This window comes from Plectrocnemia conspersa, unplaced genomic scaffold (assembly GCF_051122295.1).
Source record: "Plectrocnemia conspersa isolate PC_06_02 unplaced genomic scaffold, ASM5112229v1 ptg000011l, whole genome shotgun sequence".
NCBI lineage: Eukaryota > Metazoa > Arthropoda > Insecta > Trichoptera > Polycentropodidae > Plectrocnemia > Plectrocnemia conspersa.
The window spans coordinates 5,599,066-5,620,974 of NW_028277175.1; the positions used below are offsets into that span (position 1 = coordinate 5,599,066).

At 34.8% G+C, this 21,909-nt stretch overlaps 2 protein-coding genes and 1 long non-coding RNA gene across 5 annotated transcripts; 2 read left to right on the top strand and 1 right to left on the bottom strand.

Moving 5' to 3' along the window:
• The first annotated feature begins 68 nt into the window (after window positions 1-68).
• Window positions 69-9,666, top strand: Usp16-45 (ubiquitin specific protease 16/45). Of its 2 annotated transcripts, XM_088196518.1 has the most exons (6): window positions 69-927; window positions 1,011-1,134; window positions 5,818-5,965; window positions 6,205-6,349; window positions 6,493-6,603; window positions 6,665-9,666. In XM_088196518.1, exons 1-6 carry the CDS (start codon window positions 105-107, stop codon window positions 8,281-8,283), a joined length of 2,970 nt encoding a protein of 989 aa, XP_088052644.1. In that variant the 5' UTR covers window positions 69-104; the 3' UTR covers window positions 8,284-9,666. The 2 variants fall into 2 exon arrangements, with proteins under 2 accessions (XP_088052644.1, XP_088052645.1); XM_088196519.1 differs by lacking the exons at window positions 69-927; window positions 1,011-1,134 and adding an exon at window positions 5,512-5,570 and having other exon boundaries at window positions 5,633-5,965; window positions 6,665-8,571.
• Window positions 9,667-12,289: 2,623 nt separating this feature from the next.
• LOC148229244 (macoilin) lies at window positions 12,290-20,702 on the top strand. 2 transcript variants are annotated; one of them, XM_088197805.1, is made up of 11 exons: window positions 12,290-12,517; window positions 16,890-17,031; window positions 17,105-17,231; window positions 17,299-17,588; window positions 17,662-18,319; window positions 18,582-18,725; window positions 18,797-18,932; window positions 18,996-19,127; window positions 19,208-19,349; window positions 19,407-19,581; window positions 19,649-20,702. In XM_088197805.1, exons 1-11 carry the CDS (start codon window positions 12,321-12,323, stop codon window positions 20,023-20,025), a joined length of 2,520 nt encoding a protein of 839 aa, XP_088053931.1. In that variant the 5' UTR covers window positions 12,290-12,320; the 3' UTR covers window positions 20,026-20,702. The 2 variants fall into 2 exon arrangements, with proteins under 2 accessions (XP_088053931.1, XP_088053932.1); XM_088197806.1 differs by having other exon boundaries at window positions 18,996-19,118.
• Window positions 12,342-14,401, bottom strand: LOC148229245 (uncharacterized). The gene is made up of 2 exons (XR_015811401.1): window positions 13,219-14,401; window positions 12,342-13,148 (listed from the first exon to the last, which is right to left on the bottom strand). It is a non-coding gene; the product is annotated as an uncharacterized LOC148229245 (long non-coding RNA).
• Window positions 20,703-21,909: the final 1,207 nt, after the last annotated feature.

Genomic DNA, 21,909 nt, shown 5'->3' on the forward strand with positions numbered 1-21,909 from the left:
ATTGCGCATTCGGGTTACCGGGGGCGTGCATGGCGTGCAGGGCGCGCGCGCGGCCGCTTTCTTTCCTCGTACGAAAATAATCGACTCGGGGTCGGGTGTCGGGCATGGGGAAGAAGCGATCCCCGCTGGGCTCGCCTGGCGCCGACCGCCAGACGGGCTCGTCGGACGAGGCGCAGCCGCCGCAATGTCACCACGCCAAGAAGTCCGTGGACGTGAACCGGGTGCGCAAGGCGCTGGCGCTGGCCTCCTCCAGCCTCTGCGCCGAGTGCGACAGGAAGACCCTCTCGCAGGACGACGACCAGCCGTGGCTGTGCCTCGCGTGCGGAACGGTACTATGCGGCCGGAACAGTCGCTGCCACGCCCTGCAGCACTACGAGATGCCCAGGTCGGACAGCCACGCGCTCGCGCTGCAGACGCGCACGTGGACTGTCTTCTGCTACAGCTGCAGGCGCGAGGTCAAGTCCCATCAGCAGCAGAACCGCAAGCTGCACGACTGCCTCGAACAGCTGAGGCGCGCCCTCGACAAATCCGGACCCGAGTCGTCTCCCCCGCCACCCCCCGATTCCCCCGTCCTCGGCATACCCTCCTGTGCCAGATCGCCGCAGCCCTCCAACTCGAACAGGCGAGTCCGAGGTCTCGCCAACCTCGGCAACACTTGCTACTTTAACTCGGTGCTCCAATGCCTCGCGCAGACTCCCTATCTGATCGACGTTCTCAAAGACGCCGTCAAACCGGGCGAGAGGATCAAACTGCCGGGCGGCAAGTTCACCCCCAAGCCGGCCCCGCCGGATCCCGAAGCCGAGCCGCCTCAAGAAGAACCCGAACCCCCCTCCGAGATGGAACTGCCGATCATCAGAGGCGAGCTGCCCAAGGGCGGCAATCTGACCAAAATCTTGGCCGACACGCTAGTAGAGCTCAAAGCCCCCGGTGAGCCTCGTTATTATTACTACCATGATAATGGTCGTTATCCGTCGCTGTAAAAGGTAAATCTGACCACTTTCACATTACAGGCAGGTGCGATACTTATTCGCCGAGAGGATTGCTCAACGAGTTCGTCGCCAAAGTGCCGCAGTTCGACGGCGGCGATCAGCACGACAGCCACGAATTGCTCAGGCATTTGCTGGAAGCTGTTAGGTAATAATACTAACTAGAATCAGTCAAGTCGAATTGCCTCTTATAAATGCAAATGCACAATGGCGATTATTTCATATCAGATTATTCTTACTGTGTTGTGCAATATGCTTGGGGGTGGTTAGCCATAACTGATAAAGTAATAATGAAAGTTATAGACGAGGTGATAGGTAGCAATATGTTTACACGCAATTCTTATGTTATAAACTGCGGCTGGTTTTTTGGTCTATGTCAAAAAAGTACCAGTATCAAACGACGTTTCAGAAATATCTAAAAGTGTTGACCATTTATAGATGGAGATTTTATGATAGCTGTTGAAAAAATTGTACAGGATCTGCTCAATGTTTTAAAAATATACAAATTGCTTATTTTTCATTGGCTATTGATGAGTCAACTGATGTCACTTCTGCAGCCCAGTTATTAATATTTGCATGTGGAATTTCAAAACACACGAGTTTCGAGTGTCCGAAGAGTCAATTGGAATGAGTTCATTAACCGCCCTACAAAAGGTAGTTAAAAAATACATTGGGTTTTTCTTTCATTAGATTTCACAATAACAATACTTGTTTACAATATAACAGAAAAAATACGCAATAGACTCATTTGTGATACTTTTTTGTATCCTTTGCAAGTCAGAGGTTCTCGAAAAAAGATGTCGCCGAATATTTTTTATAATACCCATACGAACGTATCACGTACGTTCGTATGGGTAGGGCGGTTAACCCTTTCCTGATCATGTCAGAGTTGACTCGAAAATTTGTATTAATTTTTTTTGTTAAAAATTAAATTTGTTTGAATATTTTTAAATGTTTTACAACGGCTACATATTTTTATATTCCTGCATAGGAAAAGGTGTGTCCGTGCATGAAGTTTTTGAGTCATTTTCAAAAAAGTACTTAACGAAAGGCTTTTGGAAGTGTTCCAAAATTTAAAGATAAAAGATTAACTCCTTCCATGATATGACTTCAAACGATATTTGAGAATCCAAGGAATGAATTAATACAATTTCATTGCATAATTCATCAGGAGAGCTTGAGTCTTAAGAAATATAGTTTGAACATGTTGTGAAAGATGCAATTTCAACAGTTAATTTTATAAAATCTCATGCCCTTAATCATAGACAATTTAAACAATTTCTTGAAGAAATTGAAAGTGAATATGGATACTTAATTTTCTATACAACGAAATTGAAATCTTTACAATTGAAAAAACAAGATTATTTCCGATATTAATAATCCAGATTGCAACTTGGCTTTTCTGATTGATGTTACTAATCGTTTGAATTTTTTAAATATGCGACTTAAGGGTGTAAAGATCAATTAATTAATCAAATTTACAGCTATATTGCTTCTGTTCAATGTAAGTTAAATCTATTTAAAACCCAATTAATGTCTAAAAAATTTGTACACTTAGTTATAATTTTTTTCTGAGAAGCTTAATGTCAAATTTAAAATTATGTATATATGTAGAAGCAATAATGACAACTTAATAATAGCCTTCAGAGATTGATTTTCTGATTTTGTGAAAATAAAGTAGTTGCTCGATTTATTCAGCAGTCCTTTCGTCATTTTTCCCGAAAATGTACCAGAGTCTGTTCACCTTGAGCTGATCGATATGCAAAATAACGAAAATCTTCTTTATAAATTTAAGGAAGGGTATTTGTTAAATTTCTATCGCTGATTCATTAAAAGTTGATTATGCATTAACACTCGACCGACGGGTCGAGTATTATCTACCCACTTCCGTCCGCTGCTGGTAATCTAAGTAATTAAGACTTCTGATGTTTCATGACGGGTTTGGTTGTATCTACCCGCAAAAACTAAAGCGTTTTCTACTACCATCTATGAGTCAATATTTAAGAAGAAAAATATTTCAATGCTAGTATAATTTTATCGTTAATTTTTTTTAAGCTTCATAAATTATTCTTGTAGCTTGACAAAGTTATAAACATCACAGTTTTAACCCACGGAAGTCTGAAATATAATTTTATATATAATTTGTTTTATTGCTTGATCAGAGAAATACATTAAAATATTAAAAATTCATAAAAACATGAGAAACCCTACATTTATATCATACTTAATTTGAATTTAGTTTATATTCGATGCAGATACACTACATTTTTATAGAAACAAAATCAACGCACTTCGTCAATTAATGCCCAAAACCATTAATTTTAATTTAATTTTATTTATATTGAGTTGCACGATATTTAGTTTCTTTGTAAAAAAAATTTAAACTAGAAATAAAACAAATTTCATGATTTTAATTTTAATCTTATGCTACCCACAGATAAAAATAAACAGCTGATAAAACAATTTGAACATACGTACTGATACAATTCAGAACATTTGATATATTTCAACATATTTTTCAATTATAAACATATCGAAACAAATCGAAAAATTAAAACCATTTGACAAATGAAAATTTAGAATCCGTTTTAACAAAAATTGAATCAGATATTAAAATAATTGTCAAGTCAATGAAATGTCAGGTACAATGCACCGATGCGTCTGCATCTCTGGCTTAGTCATTCGTTTTGCTCAAAAGATAAATTTACCCCAATTAAACGGGTTTCTGATGGTATTGCATGATTTGTTTATATCTAGTTATATCCCATATTCTGATAGCACCATTAAACTAACGCAGAACTTTAATTTTTGCATTTTTGAAACATGTTCAAGTGTTATTTTTTCTTCTTTTTTTGATTCATCAGTCTATAAAATGTGTTTCAAAGCTTCCAAAGTTGCCTAGCATTGATAAAAGTTACTGAAAAAGTTTTAGCTGTTTCGTGTCCCTTCAAAAGAAATATCCGAGGACCTTAAGGACCTAGTTATTTCCCGCAAACTTCTAATTTATAAAAATATATCTGCCTCCTTGTGATTTTTTTTATAGGTGCCGAAGCGTGCATATGTGCGCATTTTGCCTCTTTTACTCGCACCTGTGCGCGTTTAGATATTTTTTTAATGCTAATAGATGTCACTATTAGGATTTGAAAAATATTCAATTTTGTACTATTTTTCCATGATTTACTTTTACAACTTTTCATTGTCATTTATCGAGCAGTAAAAAGTGTAATATTATTTCTGACCTTTGTGAAAATGACGAGAGATTTAAAAAAGTCTTATATTATGCAACTTAATTTTTTTTCACAATTTTTTTTTTAAATTTATTCAAAATTAATTATTTAAACAAACAAGCTGTCGATCACTTACTGTCGTTAGGTAACACAGCTGGTTATACCTAATTATTATTATTTTTATTCAAATATCAATTCCTTTGTATATTTTAGTCAACTGTTTTGTTGGGGCCATATTCTCACAGACTTGACACAACGGTAATGCACAACTCCGCATCTGTATTTTCTGCGATCCGCAAACGTTTCGAAAATGAGCATAATAAGCAAATTCATCTTCCAATTGCAATATAAATATGATATTTTAAATCAAAAATTTTACTAAAATAATGTTTTATCAACACATTAAATACTAAACTTAAAAACATTATAATTAAAATAAATAATAAATTAAAATCGAACTTTTTATTATCATTTATCAAGCAGTGAAAATATTAATATCATTTCTGGTCTTTGTGAAAGCGACGGAAGGGATTTAAGAAAGTCTTTCATATTATGCAACTTAACTTTTTTCGACATTATTTTTTTAATTAGTTATTTAAACAAACTGTACCCAGCTATCGGACACTCAACGCAGCTGTTATAACTAATTATTGTTTTTTTAATTTAATTATCAACTCCAATCCACCTTTTTGCTAGACTTGACACCAGTAATGCACAACTCGCTTTATATAAATTATAAACAATATTTATGTATAAAAAACCAAATAGGTATTTCCATTTTTGTAATTTAAAACCAAAATGAGGTTAGTTCAAAAGGCGACAATTTTTGTTTTAGACTAACTTTTATTTATGTATGTATAATAAAAAAGTAATTCATTACATCATTAATGACGATTATATAAAATATATTACTTACACAGAAACTTCGCTATAGGGGGGCTTACTATTTTAAAAATCGTAAAATGGGCCGCGCGTTGTGTATTACTGCTTTCGACACCAAAATGAACTCTTGATGTGACATAAATTTCAAATCATTTAGGTCATAATTTAGTCATAAAAATATTGTTCTTAAATGTCTTTATGTTGAATAAATAGTGTGCCTGTTTGTGGCAATAAATTCTGTTGTAATTTTTTTTGAGGTAGTCCTGAGTTACGACAATTTGATTTAGGTACATAACTCTGACATAATTTAATTAATACCCGATTATAAATATTACATCGTAAATCAAATACAGTGCAAATTGTTTAGTACCACTGACGAGATTGCTTGTTAAAACGGTATTATTTTTTAAAAATTAGATACTTTAAATCTAGATAAGATACCGATTGACAACTTTTCCAAATTTTGTGTACCAGAGTATGTACCAGATAAGAAGTTATGATTTGTTTTTGTGAATGAAACATTTTTTTCTCTAAAAGTTGCGAATTTTCCCCGTCTCCGCGAACACATGTTTCCAGAGCGTCTGGCGCCCATGTGTTATTGTCGTAGATCTATTTCAGTATCTAATAAGATAAAAATAAGTTTTACTTCTGAAATTGCATTATTTTAAAATATTTTGTGAGTTATGAATTACATATTTGTTAAAATCCGATTACCTTTTCAGATCTGAAGATCTACGTAGATACCAACTAGTGGTCTTGCATAACTTTGACTATAAAGAGAAACGCAAAGCAGAATTAGACGATTTGACCAAACAAAAGATTAAATATTACGGACAGCAAGCTACCGATAGTATGCTCAGGCCTGGCCAGGTGAGAATCATTAATATATACGTTTTTAAGCCTCACTGTTTCATGGGTGAATGAAGGGTTTTTTAGATTATATTTTAGAGAACTTTTTATTTTTTTAAACAATTTGTAAACTGTATTTTTAATTCAACTTAATTATAAACACAAAATCATATATTTACTCAAGTAGAGAAATGCAATTTTAAAATTAAAATTCAATTTTATTAAAATTAAAAATAAATGAGGTTTAAAACATCTTTCAGGTCTTCCGAGGTCTTTTAGTTTCCACTTTGGAGTGCCAAGATTGCAAACATTCTTCCCATACGACTGAATACTTTTTGGATTTATCTCTGCCGGTCACTGCCGATAAACCGCTGCCGCCGGCAGTCACCAGGAGAAAGATGCTAGGTAGAGAAAATAATTATTTTTATCTACCGATTTTGATATTTTTTATTTCATGTCATTGTCGATTGAGTAGATTTTGAACTGCCCGTCTTTATAAAATACATTATTTTCCATGAATAATAAATAGTAACTTTATTATTTTCTAGATGAACAAACGAACAATATTGGAGCTCCTGATGTAGAAAAATCTAAACATCAATTGAAGAAAGAAAAACAAATCGCTAGAAAGTTGCGAAAGATTTGTTCTTTCGGAAAAGGTTCGATTTTTATTTGTTAATTTGTATTAAACGATCGTTCTAATTGTTTTTGCTTTTTTAGGTAGCGGAAACGGTCCTTTGATAAAGCTAGACGATACTAACGGTTCCGGAGACGGTGCTGATGAAAAACTAGAAAATAAAAGCTCCTCAGAGCAATCGGACGCCGATGTGGAAGACAACGTCGATGACTATCAGCGTAGATTGCAAGCTAAGCCTCAGGAAGGAGAAGCTTACGCGCCTCAGAGAGAAACCGACGCTCTAACTTACTGCATGGAGTCGGGATACAATTCGGAAAAGGTCGCCGCATCTGATTCGACGCGAGAGAGTCCCGTCGATTTAGAAAATAAAGAAAAGAGCGATCTATCGCCCGAGAGGACGGATAAAGACGGTAACGAAGGTGCGTTTTCAACCGTCATAGCCTTGCCGTACAAGTCGATCGTGGCTGCTGAAAGTCCGTCGGTGTCTAATCCCGATTCCGGCGTTGCTAGTCCTGAAACTGCCAAACGCGCGTTGTCCGATGTTGCCAATGTAGAATCACCCGTCACTAGCAAGGAATTGGGTAGCCCTACCTCTTTCTCTAGCGAGATAAACATGGATATATCTAGTCCCAGGCGTAGTAATAATTCGCCTGTTTTAGCAGATTCGGACTTGCTCTCTAACGAGTTGCCGGCGTATAAGAACGACACCGAAGAACGCGGCGACGAAAAAGAGGTTCAGCCGTTATCCGACGGGAACGTCGATCGGAACGAGTCGAAATACTATTTCGGAAACGATTTCAACAATCGCAATACGGAGACCCTACCCGAAAATACTAATCCGAATGGATACGAGTTGGACAGTTTGCCTGATAAATTCAGCATGTATATGGAAACGCCTGCTGAAAATTCTAATGCATACGAGTTGAACGGTTTGCCTAATAAATTCAACATGAAGATGGAGTGGAGAGAGATGAATTACTCGAATCGTAACGGCCCTTCGAATCAGAGAAACTTATGCGACGAGGGCGAGTATAGTATCCAATCGTGTCTTAATCAATTCACTTCTTCGGAGTTGTTGACTGGAAACAATAAAGTCGGATGCGAAGCTTGCACTAAACGCGCAAATAACAACAAAACTGTGTATACGAATGCTACGAAACGATTCTGCATATCGAATCCGCCCGCCGTTTTAATCTTACATTTGAAAAGATTCCAGTTGGGCTCCAGATGCATCCTTCGCAAAATTACTAAAACGGTCAACTTCCCGCTCATCTTAGACTTAGGTCCGTTCTCGGAAAAAGCGAGAAGCGGAACCGCCAACCCGAACAAGATTCTCTATTCTCTGTACGGGGTCGTCGAGCACTCCGGAAACACTTTACATTTAGGTCATTATGTAGCCTACGTTAAAGTGAGACCGGAAGTCGATCCGGAAGACGCAAGGCACAGTTTTATGCCAGCCAACATTCACAAAGACGACGGCGACGAACCTAAATTGCCAGAGACGAACGGCACCGCGAACGACAACGATACGGATAGTTCTCTGTCTGGTTACGAATCGGGCGAAGGCGCCGTCGGCGGATCGGAAGCGGAACCGCCTGCGGGCAAATGGTACTCCATATCCGACAGCAGAGTGACGGAGGTGTCCGAGGAGGAGGTGTTGAAAGTTCAGGCTTACTTATTGTTCTACGAGAGGATTTTATAAGTTTGTACATACTCGACGGCGATTAAAGTCAGATTTGAGAAAACCGGCCGGTCAAAATTCATTCGATCGAGTTTGTACAGTCAAATCTTATAGAAGCTCTCGGACGTAATTTATCCGATATTCATTTGTATCCCATCGACTGTTCGAAATCTTTTGAAGTGAAATTCGACCGGTCTACTTTAAAAAATCAGACTATATAATTAAACATGGATATCATATGCATTTTGTTGTTTAACTATTTTTTTCTATAATTGTACATTATACAGATCAATTAAGTCAACAATTCGACTAAAATGTTTTATTACATATAAATAAATGGTTACGTTTTCTGGCATTTAATAATGGCGCTTAAAGGGTGTATATATCATTATGATTTTTATTATGAATTTGCAGTTACTTTTTTAACATTGATTTTATATATTATAGAGGAACATATTTAAGGGTTTTTGATTTGTCTGTTATTAGATCATGAATTTTTTAGTGATACAGCGATTGCGCGTGTAACCAAATAGCCGTTTTCCTTTTTTACGCTATACTAACTTTCGTAAGATTGCAGTTTACTTTACGCGTTTGCGGTTGTTCTCCAAACGTAGGATTCGTTCTTTAGCTGGTTTATATGTTTTATGTTGTGTCAAAACTTATATTTATTGTGTTGTATCAAAGCGTATTTAATCATGAGACTTGTGTGTATATAAAAAAATTAATTGTCATTGGAGTCCAAGTTTTGTCTTTAAAAAAATAATGATGGTTCCTACGTGGGTTTTATTTATATTTTAATCGTAACAAAAGCGTTGACGACATCATTATGTAACTTATTATTATTTAGATTAAATTTTATATATGTATATATTTATTTCTTTCTTTTTTAGTAGTTCAAAAGTGTCTTTGTCTGGAGGCATTGCTGGAAAAACACTTGTGATAAATTTAGTATTTTGTTCATTTTTGTTAACGTGCACCCTGTTATATTATTCACGTACAAATGACATTGTGCAGATTGAAAATTAACATATTCTTTGGAAGTATACCGGAAGGAATTGATGAACTATTTGCTATTTGTCACTTTTTATTTAATCGATAATTGTATATTCTCTTTCACGTGTAAGTATCAACGTCGAAGCCGCATATTCTCATCGTATCACTTATTGTTTTAAATTTTACATTCGGTGCATTGTCGACTCATACGATGAGCTATACTCGATCCATTTTTATACTACGGGCACTTTATAAGTATAATAAATATTTAGCGTTTCACGGAAACTTGTGTAATAACGAATCTTTTATATACAGAAATGCGCATGTCAAAAATATAAGCGATGACGATATTATAATCATGTGATTTTATATCTATTAAATTATGCGGGAAATAAATACTTATAAATATTATAAGTGAGTTTATTCATTCGAAAAAACTGATTTTAGAACCCACACAATTTGTTTTCAGCTCTCATACTCCGATGACCTTTATTACTTCGTTATCTTCGAGGTGCTTTGTTTTCGAGATCGAATCGATATAAAATAATTTTATCAACGTCATAATTATGTGTTGTGACGAACGATTGATCAGTCTTCCTGATTTTATATGAATTATTAAGAAATGTATATTTGTGATAAAATAATAAAATATTTAGTAATACAATATTATACTTTTGCTTAGATGATATTCAACGGAAGTATTATATTTGTTTTTGGTAAGTTATTACTATGCAAATTCCCATATTTTTTTCTGTTCTAATTGGATTTAATGTTCCTTGCAGATGACATTTTTGCGATACACGGTTCATAATGCGCGCTTCGGCCCTAACGTAAACCATAATGCTTTATTTTGTGACCATACACGAGCAATAGACAAGATGCTTCAGTTGAAAAAATAAATATAAACGAGTTTTGCAATCAAAATAAAGAATTTTTAGTGCAAAAAATGTTTTTTGTTGAAATGGTTATTCAAAATAATTGAAATATCAAATTTTATAATTATTTTCAGTATTTTGGTGCAAACTATTTTAATTACTGATACCACCAGCAACGCGGTTTAGCCGTTGTGTGTTAGATTGGCAGACTGTTTTACTATCTTGTCTGGTTTTAAAAGATATACCTTTTATAATCCACATAAAGCTTAATTTAATTTTCTCCTTATCTCAAAAGTAGTGGTTCTTAAAGTGCGCGTTGCGGCTTCCATGAAAAAGCGCCACTATTCCAAATTGAGAGAACAATGTAATTTATTTGAAAAAATTGATACATGTTAATTCAAAACACTAAAATTGTTAAAAATTCTAAATACATCTTTAGCGAACGGTTCGTGATGGGTAGAAATCACACACAGATTAAGCCGCTGTAGTAGTATTTTTATTAAGATATATAGAAAATTTACATGTTTGTTATTGAAATATATGTGGTTGGACGAGGCTCCACTGACCGTTGTCTGTCTTCCTGTCGAGGTATACCAAGATAATGTGCTGCTCACAAAGTTCTGGCCATAACCAACGAATAAATAAATAGATGAAGACCTCCATACATCTAAGGCTGGTTTCACACGTGCCGGATGGATTCACCCGGCACCGAGCCGGCGCCGTTTACAAAGCTTTCACACGTGGCCGGTCTCTGGCCGGTTTCTTCCCAACCCGACCTATACCCCGTCAACTGGTGCCAGTAATTTAGGATTAACATAAGTCCTCCCACACATTTCGCGTTATTTTTTTATTTTTGTATGTATTCTACTAAGATAATTAAAAGAGATTACATTAATATAATTAAAATTTCGAGGTCTATTTCTTCCGCTATTGCCTAAACACGAGGAATATATTTAATAATTTTATTACAAGATACCACAATCACTGTTAACGGCCCGGTTCATGTTTGAGTTTTACCCCCACCACACTCAACTCGGTACCCGGCGCCGGACAGTTTAGTGAGCGCGGCCGGCGACAACCCGGCAGTCAGCGTCGGGCCGGCGCCGGGTAGATTTGTCCGGCACGTCTGAAATGATAGGTACTAGCCCATACAACACCATCCCCACTACACGGCGCCGGTCCGGTGCCGGGCAAATCCACCCGGCACGTGTGAAACTGGCCTTATTGTGGTGTTTTGCTGTGCAACACCAAATATTTGAGAAAAGAGTTTTGCAAAAATGGGTTTGCCAAAAAATATTAGCATATATTTAGATTACAATCATTCTTAGGATAATAGGCTCCGTAATTTTAATCTAGCGAGGACAATAAGTAGGTTTTATTCCTCTTCTAATATGGTTCCTAAGTTTGACAAGTCTTGCAGCTAGCTGGTTAGGATGATTCTTTAGTCTATTGATATATTATATCTACGAATTTCACTCTTTACCGAGCCTAGGGCGAGGTTTCACTGTATGATAGTGTAGGGGTAGGGTAACCATTCATTCCGGATTATAACTCCATGTCCAGTACGAATATATGTCTCGGAATTAGAGATTCGTATACTATCAAAATAAATTTAGTTTGTTATATTTTTACATACAGATTAAATTATTTTCAGAGCTTTATATTGACAACATTGTAAACCAACATTATTTTGCATTAGATGTCGTCTTTGTATTCGGGTATCGACAAACAGGTACGTTTTTTTTCCCCAAATCCCCCAACGTCCATTTATTATTTACTAGTTTATGGCTTTTTGCCTGCTTTTTTCAAAAAGTTAATCCTAAACACATGTTCGAAACTGTGACGAAGTCCTTAAACAAATTCATAATAAAAGCAATTTAACTACTTATATGTTATTATTAAATACATTTTTATTTTATTAGTATTTGTTTCATTAGGAATAATTTTTAAAACTATTTTATAAAATATTTTATTAATAAAATGTAGAGGTGCATTTGCCCTCGCAAATATAATTAGCTTTATTTTTTTATATAAATATTCGATTTAGTTAAATCGAAAATGGCTAATATATATTTATTAGTTCAAATTGAATTGAATATTGACGTTTTAAATATGAAGAGAATCGCTTCACAAAGGCAATTTTAGTCGTCGCTCGGTTCAGTGTTGCGCGTGCGTGCATGCGTGTTGTCTATGGTTGTATTATTTTTAATTGTGGTGCGCTGGTGTCGGGAGGCGACGGAGGCGGCGACGAAGGTAGACGAGAAGCCGAAGGCGAAGGCGAAGGTGAAGGCGCATGAAGGTTCGGGCATGAAGCGGCGCCAAGCCGACGGCGCCAAGCTGCGCCGCCCGCTCAAGCGGAACAAGATAGCGGACGGGATATACTCCAGGTACTCTTCCACCGACGCGAACCTTCGTTCCGTTCTTCGTTCCCTCGTTGACAAAATGACAACAACAAACCGACAAACTGACAAACCGACAAAATGTCGACCGACCGTTCTCCTTACGTCCATATGCCAGTCGACATCCGTCGCTCTCGCTGCGTTTTATTTCCATCTATCTCGAGGATTCAGTCGCATCCTCGCATTTTCTTATAAGATTATTCACAATTTTACATATGTGTCCATAAGTGGCCAGATTGTATTAATAAAAGACATCTGTTGTTTTTCATTATTATTTCATATTTGAAAATTTACAATTAGTACTAATAATCAATGTGCAATGTTGCCATATATCTAAATTAAAATAATAATAATAAAGTCAGTTAGATGAATACGAATAAGTGTTTTTTTTTTAAATATAAACACAGGTCTAAAAAGTGTGTTGGTGTTCACAAAAATGATATAGCCCTTATTTTCGCCGACGAGTATAAAAATTGAAATACATAATATCTGTTAATTAATATTTATTTATTTGTTTGTTCTTAATTCGATTGGATACCAATTGAAATCGTCATTTAACTCCATAAAATTATATTTTTACGCTCCTCTAAGTTATAAGGATGAGTCAAAATACGATTCGCTTCAATATGTGCTACTTTATAGGGAAACTTTAGCCATTGTTTATGTCATTTTCAGATCTTTGTGATTACTTTTAAATCTTTAAAATCAACACTAAGTTATCCAATGCGTACTATTTTTGTCACTACTGTCACTGCGGTTTTTCCAATGTTATGAATTCAAAAATGTATAAAGCTAACTGGCGTTGTGTCAACGTAGGACAATAAAACCTGTTGCGCGTTCATGTTCAACACATACTTTATTCTTTGTCCCATTAATATATGTCTAAAAATCTCTTATGAAGTCTTTATACTATAAATAATAAAGTGTATCTTTAGTTTATGTTTTTGTAAAATACTTTTTTCCACATAACAGACCGTTGCAGGGAATTAAATAGATGATAATCGTTTGGAGCAATGTCTGAAGAATCTGGTCGGTGAGGAAGGAATTCTCAAGAAAATCCATTGTCTTTTTCGATACATGAAAGTGTATAATTACCCGTCTTTAATTTCTAAGAGAAGGTCTTTTAAACAAATAAGCTGTGCACACTATGTGCCTGTCGTAATTGTCTGCCTATAATCTAATTACGCCTTTCATATCCCATCAAATGCATAACATTATCTTATTGGAGTGTAATCCTGTTCTTGAATTGGGAGCTGATTATTTAAAGTAACTCAATAATAAATCTTTCTGTTCTAGAATCATTAATTATTGGCATATTAAAATTTGGTGTGCGAGGTTTTTCTCCGACAGTTTATGAGATACCCATTTTTTGCAAATTAAAACCTTTCCTAACTTTTTAAATGTCTGTGAACTGATATAGGTAACACATTTGAGTTTTTGTGCTAGTTTCAGCTTTGATGGCAGCACTAAATCCTCACTAACAACACATCCTTGCGTAAATATTCAATGGGAAAATTCCCGTAACGAAATTTTTAGAACCACATTTGACATTTTCGAAATTTAATGCCATCTCTGCCCATTGCATTACAGATTTTTAACTGCTATCGTCGCATTATGGCCGAGTTGAAACTAATAAAGCATAACATAGCTTAACTAAGATTATTTTGACTCCACTGCAATTGTTGATTTAGGGTTGAAAATATCGAAACAAATAATATCCCATTACTAAATAGCATCATTGATACGACTACTGTTAGCAAACACCGAAAGAATAGTGATATTATCAGATATTTATAAACAGTTATACAACATGATATACCTAAAATATTTATTATTTGAATTTAAAAAAAAACAAATAAGAAAAATAAGAAGCATAGTAAATGGAAAAATAAACAATAGTATAATAATATGATATATGTACTATAGTCTAATTTCTTAGCAATTATTTTCTGTTGATTTTGTTAAATCATTGCAATAATTTGTGCCAAACTTTTTAGAAAATGCTTGAGGTATGTGTAAATCATTGGGAGATCTAGTTTCATAATAATGTAGCTGTTTTCTGAATTTAACTTTAGTATTCATAATCGATTTTTAATACCATTTTTTAATTGCCATTGTTGGTTCATATTTTGGTGGAATGGTTATGGACAAAATTGTTTATTTGCATGCCAAATTTTATAGCATTATTTTGAATAACCTGAAATGATTTTAATAAACGTTTCATCTAGTCTACGATAATATATTTTGAAATCTATATAAAATTTTTGACATTGGTAAATTTTTTTTATAATGTAATAAATATGGTTTTAAAAATTAAATTTTTATCTAAAAGATTTTATATTGTCACTTTTTGTAACTAGAGAATTATTTATAGTGATTATCATTAAATATCACATACAATAGACTCCCGGAGAACACGCACCCTGTGAGCACTATCCCAGAAAAAAATCTGTGATTCATCCCCAACAACACGCTCCCACTCCTCAAGAGTACGAACTACAACACACTCGCTCGATAATAATGACTTGGTACGGTATGGCCTTGAATCAGTATATTGGTCTCGCTTGCTCTAACACCATGTGCATTTGATGCATTCTGTGTCCTTGAATGTATGTTCGTCTCTAACTGCCATCCGGTATGGACTTGTGTTCCGAGCTCTGTGTGATACGGGAGGGACTATCAAATTTGTGACCGCTATTGTTATTTATTTTAATTTTAATCATAGGCCATGTTTAAAAGTGGGAATAAAAACAAACTTTAAAAAAAAGTTATTTCCTTAGAAGAAAATATAAATATTTTAGATTGACTAGAACATGAAGATAAAGGTTTTAAGTCTCTGTTTAAGAGTAAAATAAACATAATTTATTGATAAATATTCTTTTCATTTCTCGCACTAAAAGGTAATATAAGTAGTCCTTCCAAAAATATTTCACTTAAAAATATAAATGTAAAACAAATACATATGTATGTACATAAATATAAAAATTGTTGAGTTTTGCTCCCCTGCCTGGAGCATGCGGCCACACGCTCTTATATCTCTATCTCGTCAATTAATATGCTTGCAAGCAAAAAGGCAAATATCCCACCACATACACCTAACATATATATGCAATTGTACATATGTGTTACAAAAATGTTTGATCCCCGAGTACACGCTCTCACGTAGCACGATCTTTATATATCGTGTTATCGGGGAGTTTACTGTAGCTATTTTTTTTTGCTAATTGTAAGTTTATTCAATTTCATCCATTCACTAATATGGATCAAGTCACTCTTCATGCTTCTTTGCATGTCATTGTATGTTTTAGAGTTATATATTAGCACTGTATTTAATCTCGGTAGTGCCCTTGGGCTATTTGTTTCGAGTATATAATTCTAATAGGGCTCAAAAGCTGCTTATTTGCATGCTAAACATATGTTGGATCTTCATTTTGCGCATTTTTTTCAAACTAAACACCAAATTTTACCTTTATGCTCAAAATATACAGGCAACGTTTTTTAACATAAGTAATTAATTTTAGTTGCCTGATGACAACTAAAAACTTTGCGTTATATTTTAAGTTCACGTAAAAGGCCTAAAATTTTATAATTTCAGTGAAAAATTTGGGTTTTTATCGTTTTAAAAACATACGCACTGCATATTTTAAATTTTGAAAGGCCATCTTTCTTAAAAATTCGATAATGTGAGTGATTTTATATATTTATTTTGATAAGAGTACATCATTTTGCAGCTCTTCGCACATTTCACAATTTTTTTATGAAATGAATCAGAACTTCCAACGAGGATGTTGCTGTAAATCGAATAAATTAGCCATTGGTGACCAAACGTTTCAACATTCTCAAATTTTCTACTAAAATATGGGCTTGAAAAGTGTCAATTTTTATGTTAAAATAGTAAAATAAATCATAGCAATTAAATATTGAGAATCACTTATTTTTAATATAAATGCAATATAAAATAATAAATAAATTACAGAAATAATTATGAAAAAATATGTAAAATTAACTTACTCAGGCGTATGCTAACAAATTAATAAATGTGTATAAATTAACTCGCTATTCAAAGAGTTAATAAAATACATTTTGCTTTTTAAATTGTATAAAACATAGCTCAATAAATATTATATTATTTTTTAATTATTGAAATTAACAATTTCGGTTGTATAAGTACATGTATTTTGTATCGTAATATTCTAACTGTCAATGAAAGAAAACTGGCAAAAAACATATTCTGTTAGTGTTTAAAGTTAAATGAAGGATTGTTATAAAAAGTCGTGTTTTTTCTTTCATTATCTGCAATAAAAATTTGTGGTTTCCTTTTTGTTAAAAAACTAAATAAACGTGTTTTTTTTTGTTTTAGCACTTTATTGTACCTGAAGTTTTTTTTATTGTGGGCTATTATAATTCTGGCCGATTTTATACTCGAGTTTAGATTTGAATTTCTATGGCCTTTCTGGATGTTACTGAGGTCTGTGTATGATTCGTTCAAGTACCAGGGCCTGGTGAGTGTACATACCTATTTATGCGTATATAAAAATGAAATAAAATAATTTCACTATTTGTTTGTTTTTTTAGGCCTTTTCCATGTTTTTTGTGTGTATAGCCTTAACGTCGGATATGATTTGTTTCTTTTTCATACCGGTTCAATGGGTATTTTTTGCCGCGAGCACATACGTGTGGGTACAGTACATTTGGTACACTGGTGAGTCTCAATTATGCATAGTTTATAGTGTTAATAAATAAGAATTAATTTAATGTTTATTTTATAGATAAAGGCATATGCCTACCCACTATGATATTGTGCTCTGTCTTCATTTATATGGAAGCGGGTGTGCGATTACGTGATTTGAGGCACATGCCGGCACATTTGGATTTGTGTCGACCGTTTGCCGCACACTGTATCGGCTATCCTGTCGTGACTCTCGGGTTCGGATTCAAATCCTACGTGAGTTACAGAATGCGAAAGCGCAAACAGCAAGAGGTTGCGAGGGAAAATAGTTTTTACATGCAGCTTTTACAGCAAGCGCTACCTCCTCACGAGGAAAGTCTGCAGACACAGGTGTGTTGACGTTTTGTTGATGATTATGTACAAAAAATACTTTTCGTTTCAAATTTCAATTTAATCTTTACAGCCTGCTTTAAAAGACACAGAAAAGGGCAGTATATTAGTTTTGGAAAAAACGCCCGAGCCGCATCTCCCCGAGAAGCACATGAACGGCAGCGCCGTGCATCTGAACTCGGCGAAAAGTAGCAGTCATAGTAAAAAAACCGATACGAAAAATGTTCAACACAGCGACAAAGTATCGTCTTCCTCGCATCATAATCATATTATACATAATCACAGTCACGCTAGCGCAAATGTGACGCAGATGTTTAATTTTAAGGATGTAGCGCCGGAGGTCGCCACCAACGACTCCGGCAGCAGTTCACATAGTAAAAATCACACTAGTCAAAATCACACGGCGGCGTCGAGTAGCACGCCGCCGAGCAAGGACAAAGAGAAAGACGCCAACAACAAAATGTACAATCAGATGACGCAGAGCAACGCAGCACAAAACAAACACGCACAATCGAACGGCGTGGCGGGCCACTCGTGCGGCGATAAATCCAATTCGCTTCACAACAGTCTGGTCAGTGCGAGTGCGGAGAAGCACAACCAGGAGCACGAGAGGAGCTCGTCGTGTGTTACTACGCATTCTGAGAAGGACCATAATGAACAGAAAAGCAATACGCAAATATCAGAAGTCGTTCACTCCGAAAGCGATACAAATTTAGATAAAAATGTTAAAGGTATTGTTTGATTAGTACAATTTTATATAACTTAAGTTCTGAGTGTTCTTAAAAAGACAGTTCCTAAATTTAATTTTCATTCGATGAGTCACCTCTTATCTCATTGTTCAGGGAAAGCCACACCTTGTATATAGAATATAAGGTGTTTTTATTGGAACACAGGAATATGTTATACGTTTCGGTAGACAATTGCTGGAATTTTTATAATGTTGCTTGCTAATTAATCATGTGTGGCTTTAACCTTATAAAAATGTTTTTTTAGGTTCGATAAAAAATAGTTCTAAATCAGAGAAAAAAGAAGCACACACAAATCAAAGGGAAGAAAGGCGAAAGAATAAAAACAAAGACAAAGATTCGAACAAAGAGAAAGACAACTCGGAGAGCAATCAGAAACATAACGAGCATAGTGCGTCATTTGCAACATATCAATTATTTCTTGTAATTGCAGTTGTTTATATGTATATTTTGCTTAATTAGATAAAGAAAATGATAATGTGTCTCGAAGCAGTGCCAATAATAGTGATCGTGCGCTTCGTGTCGCATTAGCTGCTGAACGACAAGCTAGAGCTGAAATCACACAATTAAAACAGCAAAACGAGCAGTTGAACACAAAGTATGTTTTATAATCGATATATTTATTTGTATGTAAATTAACGTACACTCGTTTCCTTTGTAGAATCAATAGTCTGAAGGCCAGTCGACAGTCTGATAGATCGGCGTTAGCGGCTGCGGAAAGACGACTCGCCGAAGAACGGAGAGCACGACAAGCCGCAGACGCAAGGATACTCGGAATGCATAAGTCTGCATTGTTTGTTGAATTTATAGTATTATGATGGATGGTGTTGTATTAGCATCGATTCTTATATTTGCATGTATATATATGTTAAGGTCAGGGGAATGCGGTTGGGAGTGGTGTCGACAGAGACGATCTGCGTTAGAGCAAGAAGTTAATAATATGTGCGATGAAATGCAACAGCTTCGCGAGCACAATCAGAACCTAACTCAATCGCTACAAGCTGCAGAGCAACAGGTTTGTATGAGTCATCGGGTCTCTCTTTACGTTTTCGCGATCATGTTAATTTTACAGGTGAACACATTGGAGACGCGTTCCAGAGACAGCGGTGTCGATATATGGCACATTGTTAAATCTCTACGCGAGAGGATAGTTCATCTTGAGCATTCGTTATCGGCTGAGACGCGCGTCAAACTCGACTTATTTTTAGCGGTCGGTGAAGCCAAACGTCAATTGAATATCAGCGAAGGTTTGTTTCTATAATGATCTTTTCCCATATCTGATATTTAAATTGAGTTATTTATATTTTGTTTCAGATTTGATTAGAACTCAAGAGAAAGATATGGGCGAGCTGAAGGCGAAAATAGCACAGTTACTGGCGGTGATGCCCAGCGACTCGTTCAGTCCGGCACCGTCGGCCGGTGTCTCCAAGCTGAGGCTGTCCGACAGTGGCATCGCATGCTATCCGTCGCACGTCGCACACCATAATGTAGTGCCGAATTCAATGGCGGCAATGGCCAACAATATTAACAATATTAACAACGTTAACAACGCCAACAACACCAATAACGCCAACAACGCCAACAATGCCAACAACATGAACAACAACATGAGCAACTTGGATCCGAACGCGACGGCTTACACGCCCAAGGGCACTATGCAGATGCCGTGCGGTCCGGCCACTGAGGCATGAATTTAGCTGAGTTGTCTCGTGTGCGCGACAGTGGAAACGCAGGGACAAAAGCAACCTGTATATTAATTTTTATTTATTTGATATTTATTAATATTACTCTCTATCGACGAGGGTGTAGTGATCTTATGAGTTATGTTTATATGATGAATTGAGTCAGAAAAAAAATATGTACAAACAACAAAATATACTACAGCCATTAGCTTTATGATTATATAATTGTATGATTTAATTTTTTTTTAATACTGAATGATTTTAATGGTATGATATCTAATGCATCATTTTGTTCTATACTGTTTTGTTTTAAACAAATCAGTAAAAATATGTAATCTCTACTACATTTATAACATAAGAGATTGTTGCATTTGCTTTGTATGTCTTATATCTATTGACTAATTTTTGAGACTGAATTAGCATTTTTGTCTCTTGATTAATATTTTAAATTTTTTCTTAAAATATTCGTTTTGTCCAAAGTTCAGTATTATTTTTTTAGTAGTTTAATATTTTTTCTGACTTGTTATCATATATACTGTGTTCATATTTGTTATTGTATTATTATTATTATGCAGATGACTCGTTACTACTTGTATTTTCGTTTTAATCTTAAATTACGTTGTGATAATATTAATTTCAGTAAAATATGCGCACGTTTTTAAAGCGTCGCATTCGTATTATTTAAATTTATTTTTTGAGATTAATAATACTTACATTCGTCTAAGACTAGTACAAAATTATGAATTTTATATTCGTTGATGGAATCTCATTATCTTTTTAGATTACGTGCAATATATCTTTAACTTTCGCCTCAAATTCAATTTTTGTCCGAAACCAAAGAAACGTTTCTGTGTGAGTTTTAATGAAATTTGATCGTTTCTTAGCTTACAATGTTAGATTCTGTTTTAGGAATCGACAATAGTTTATTTGATTTTAGACTTTAAAAAAGAAGACTACTCTATTATTATTATTATTATTATTATTATATTATTTAAAATAATTACTTCCATAAATTGTGTACGTATACCGACTTAGAATATTAAATGTCTCTTGTTTTCGATATGTTGACGTGTTGCTTTTGGTGCACCATTGTCTTCCACTGTGCAGGCATGCATGCCTATGTTGTTTTGTGTAAGTGTTGTTGCGTATAATAATAACAAAAAAAATCTCGTGTTAGTGAAGATTCAGCCGTAGTTAGCGTAATCATGAATAAGTACAAGAATAATGATAAAATTATCGGTTGTCTTAAATTGTTTATTGTCTGTGTTATTATTCTGTATAGTGAAATTTTTTTTCAAAAAGAAAATAATATAATATGTATATTATTATTATTGTATACTTAAGGATTAAGTAGTTCATTTTAAAAGTTTTTGCCATATATTTGTCAGTCGAACTGGTTTTGCGGCGAGTTTAATTCGGTTCCGGTGTATTCGTATCAACAAAATGGCATAACACTGACGTTTTTTGATTTTTTATAGTCAGAAATGCGTATTTTGATTTCCTTTAAACTGAGGCTATTGTCGTTCACCTGTCGAGACTGTGCCAAGCGAAAGCCCACATATTAGGTATAGTCTGCTGCTGTGATTTATTGTTGTTTCGTTTTATTTTGCCGAGTGTTTTTTTTATTATTTATTTTTTCTTTGTCATATTTGGTTAAATTCATATCTCAGGCTCTGTATATTTATATAGTATTTATGATATGTAATATTTATGTGATAATTATTAATTTTAGCTTATTAAGCTTAGATGCTAGTTCTCTTTGTGTTAATCCAGGAAAGTCTTATATAATATATAAGTTATATGAATTTGATTTCGTATGAAAGTGAATGTTTTTTCCTAACATTTTTCATCTCATCGGTAAAATTTTTGCTAATAAGTGTTTTGAGTATATAG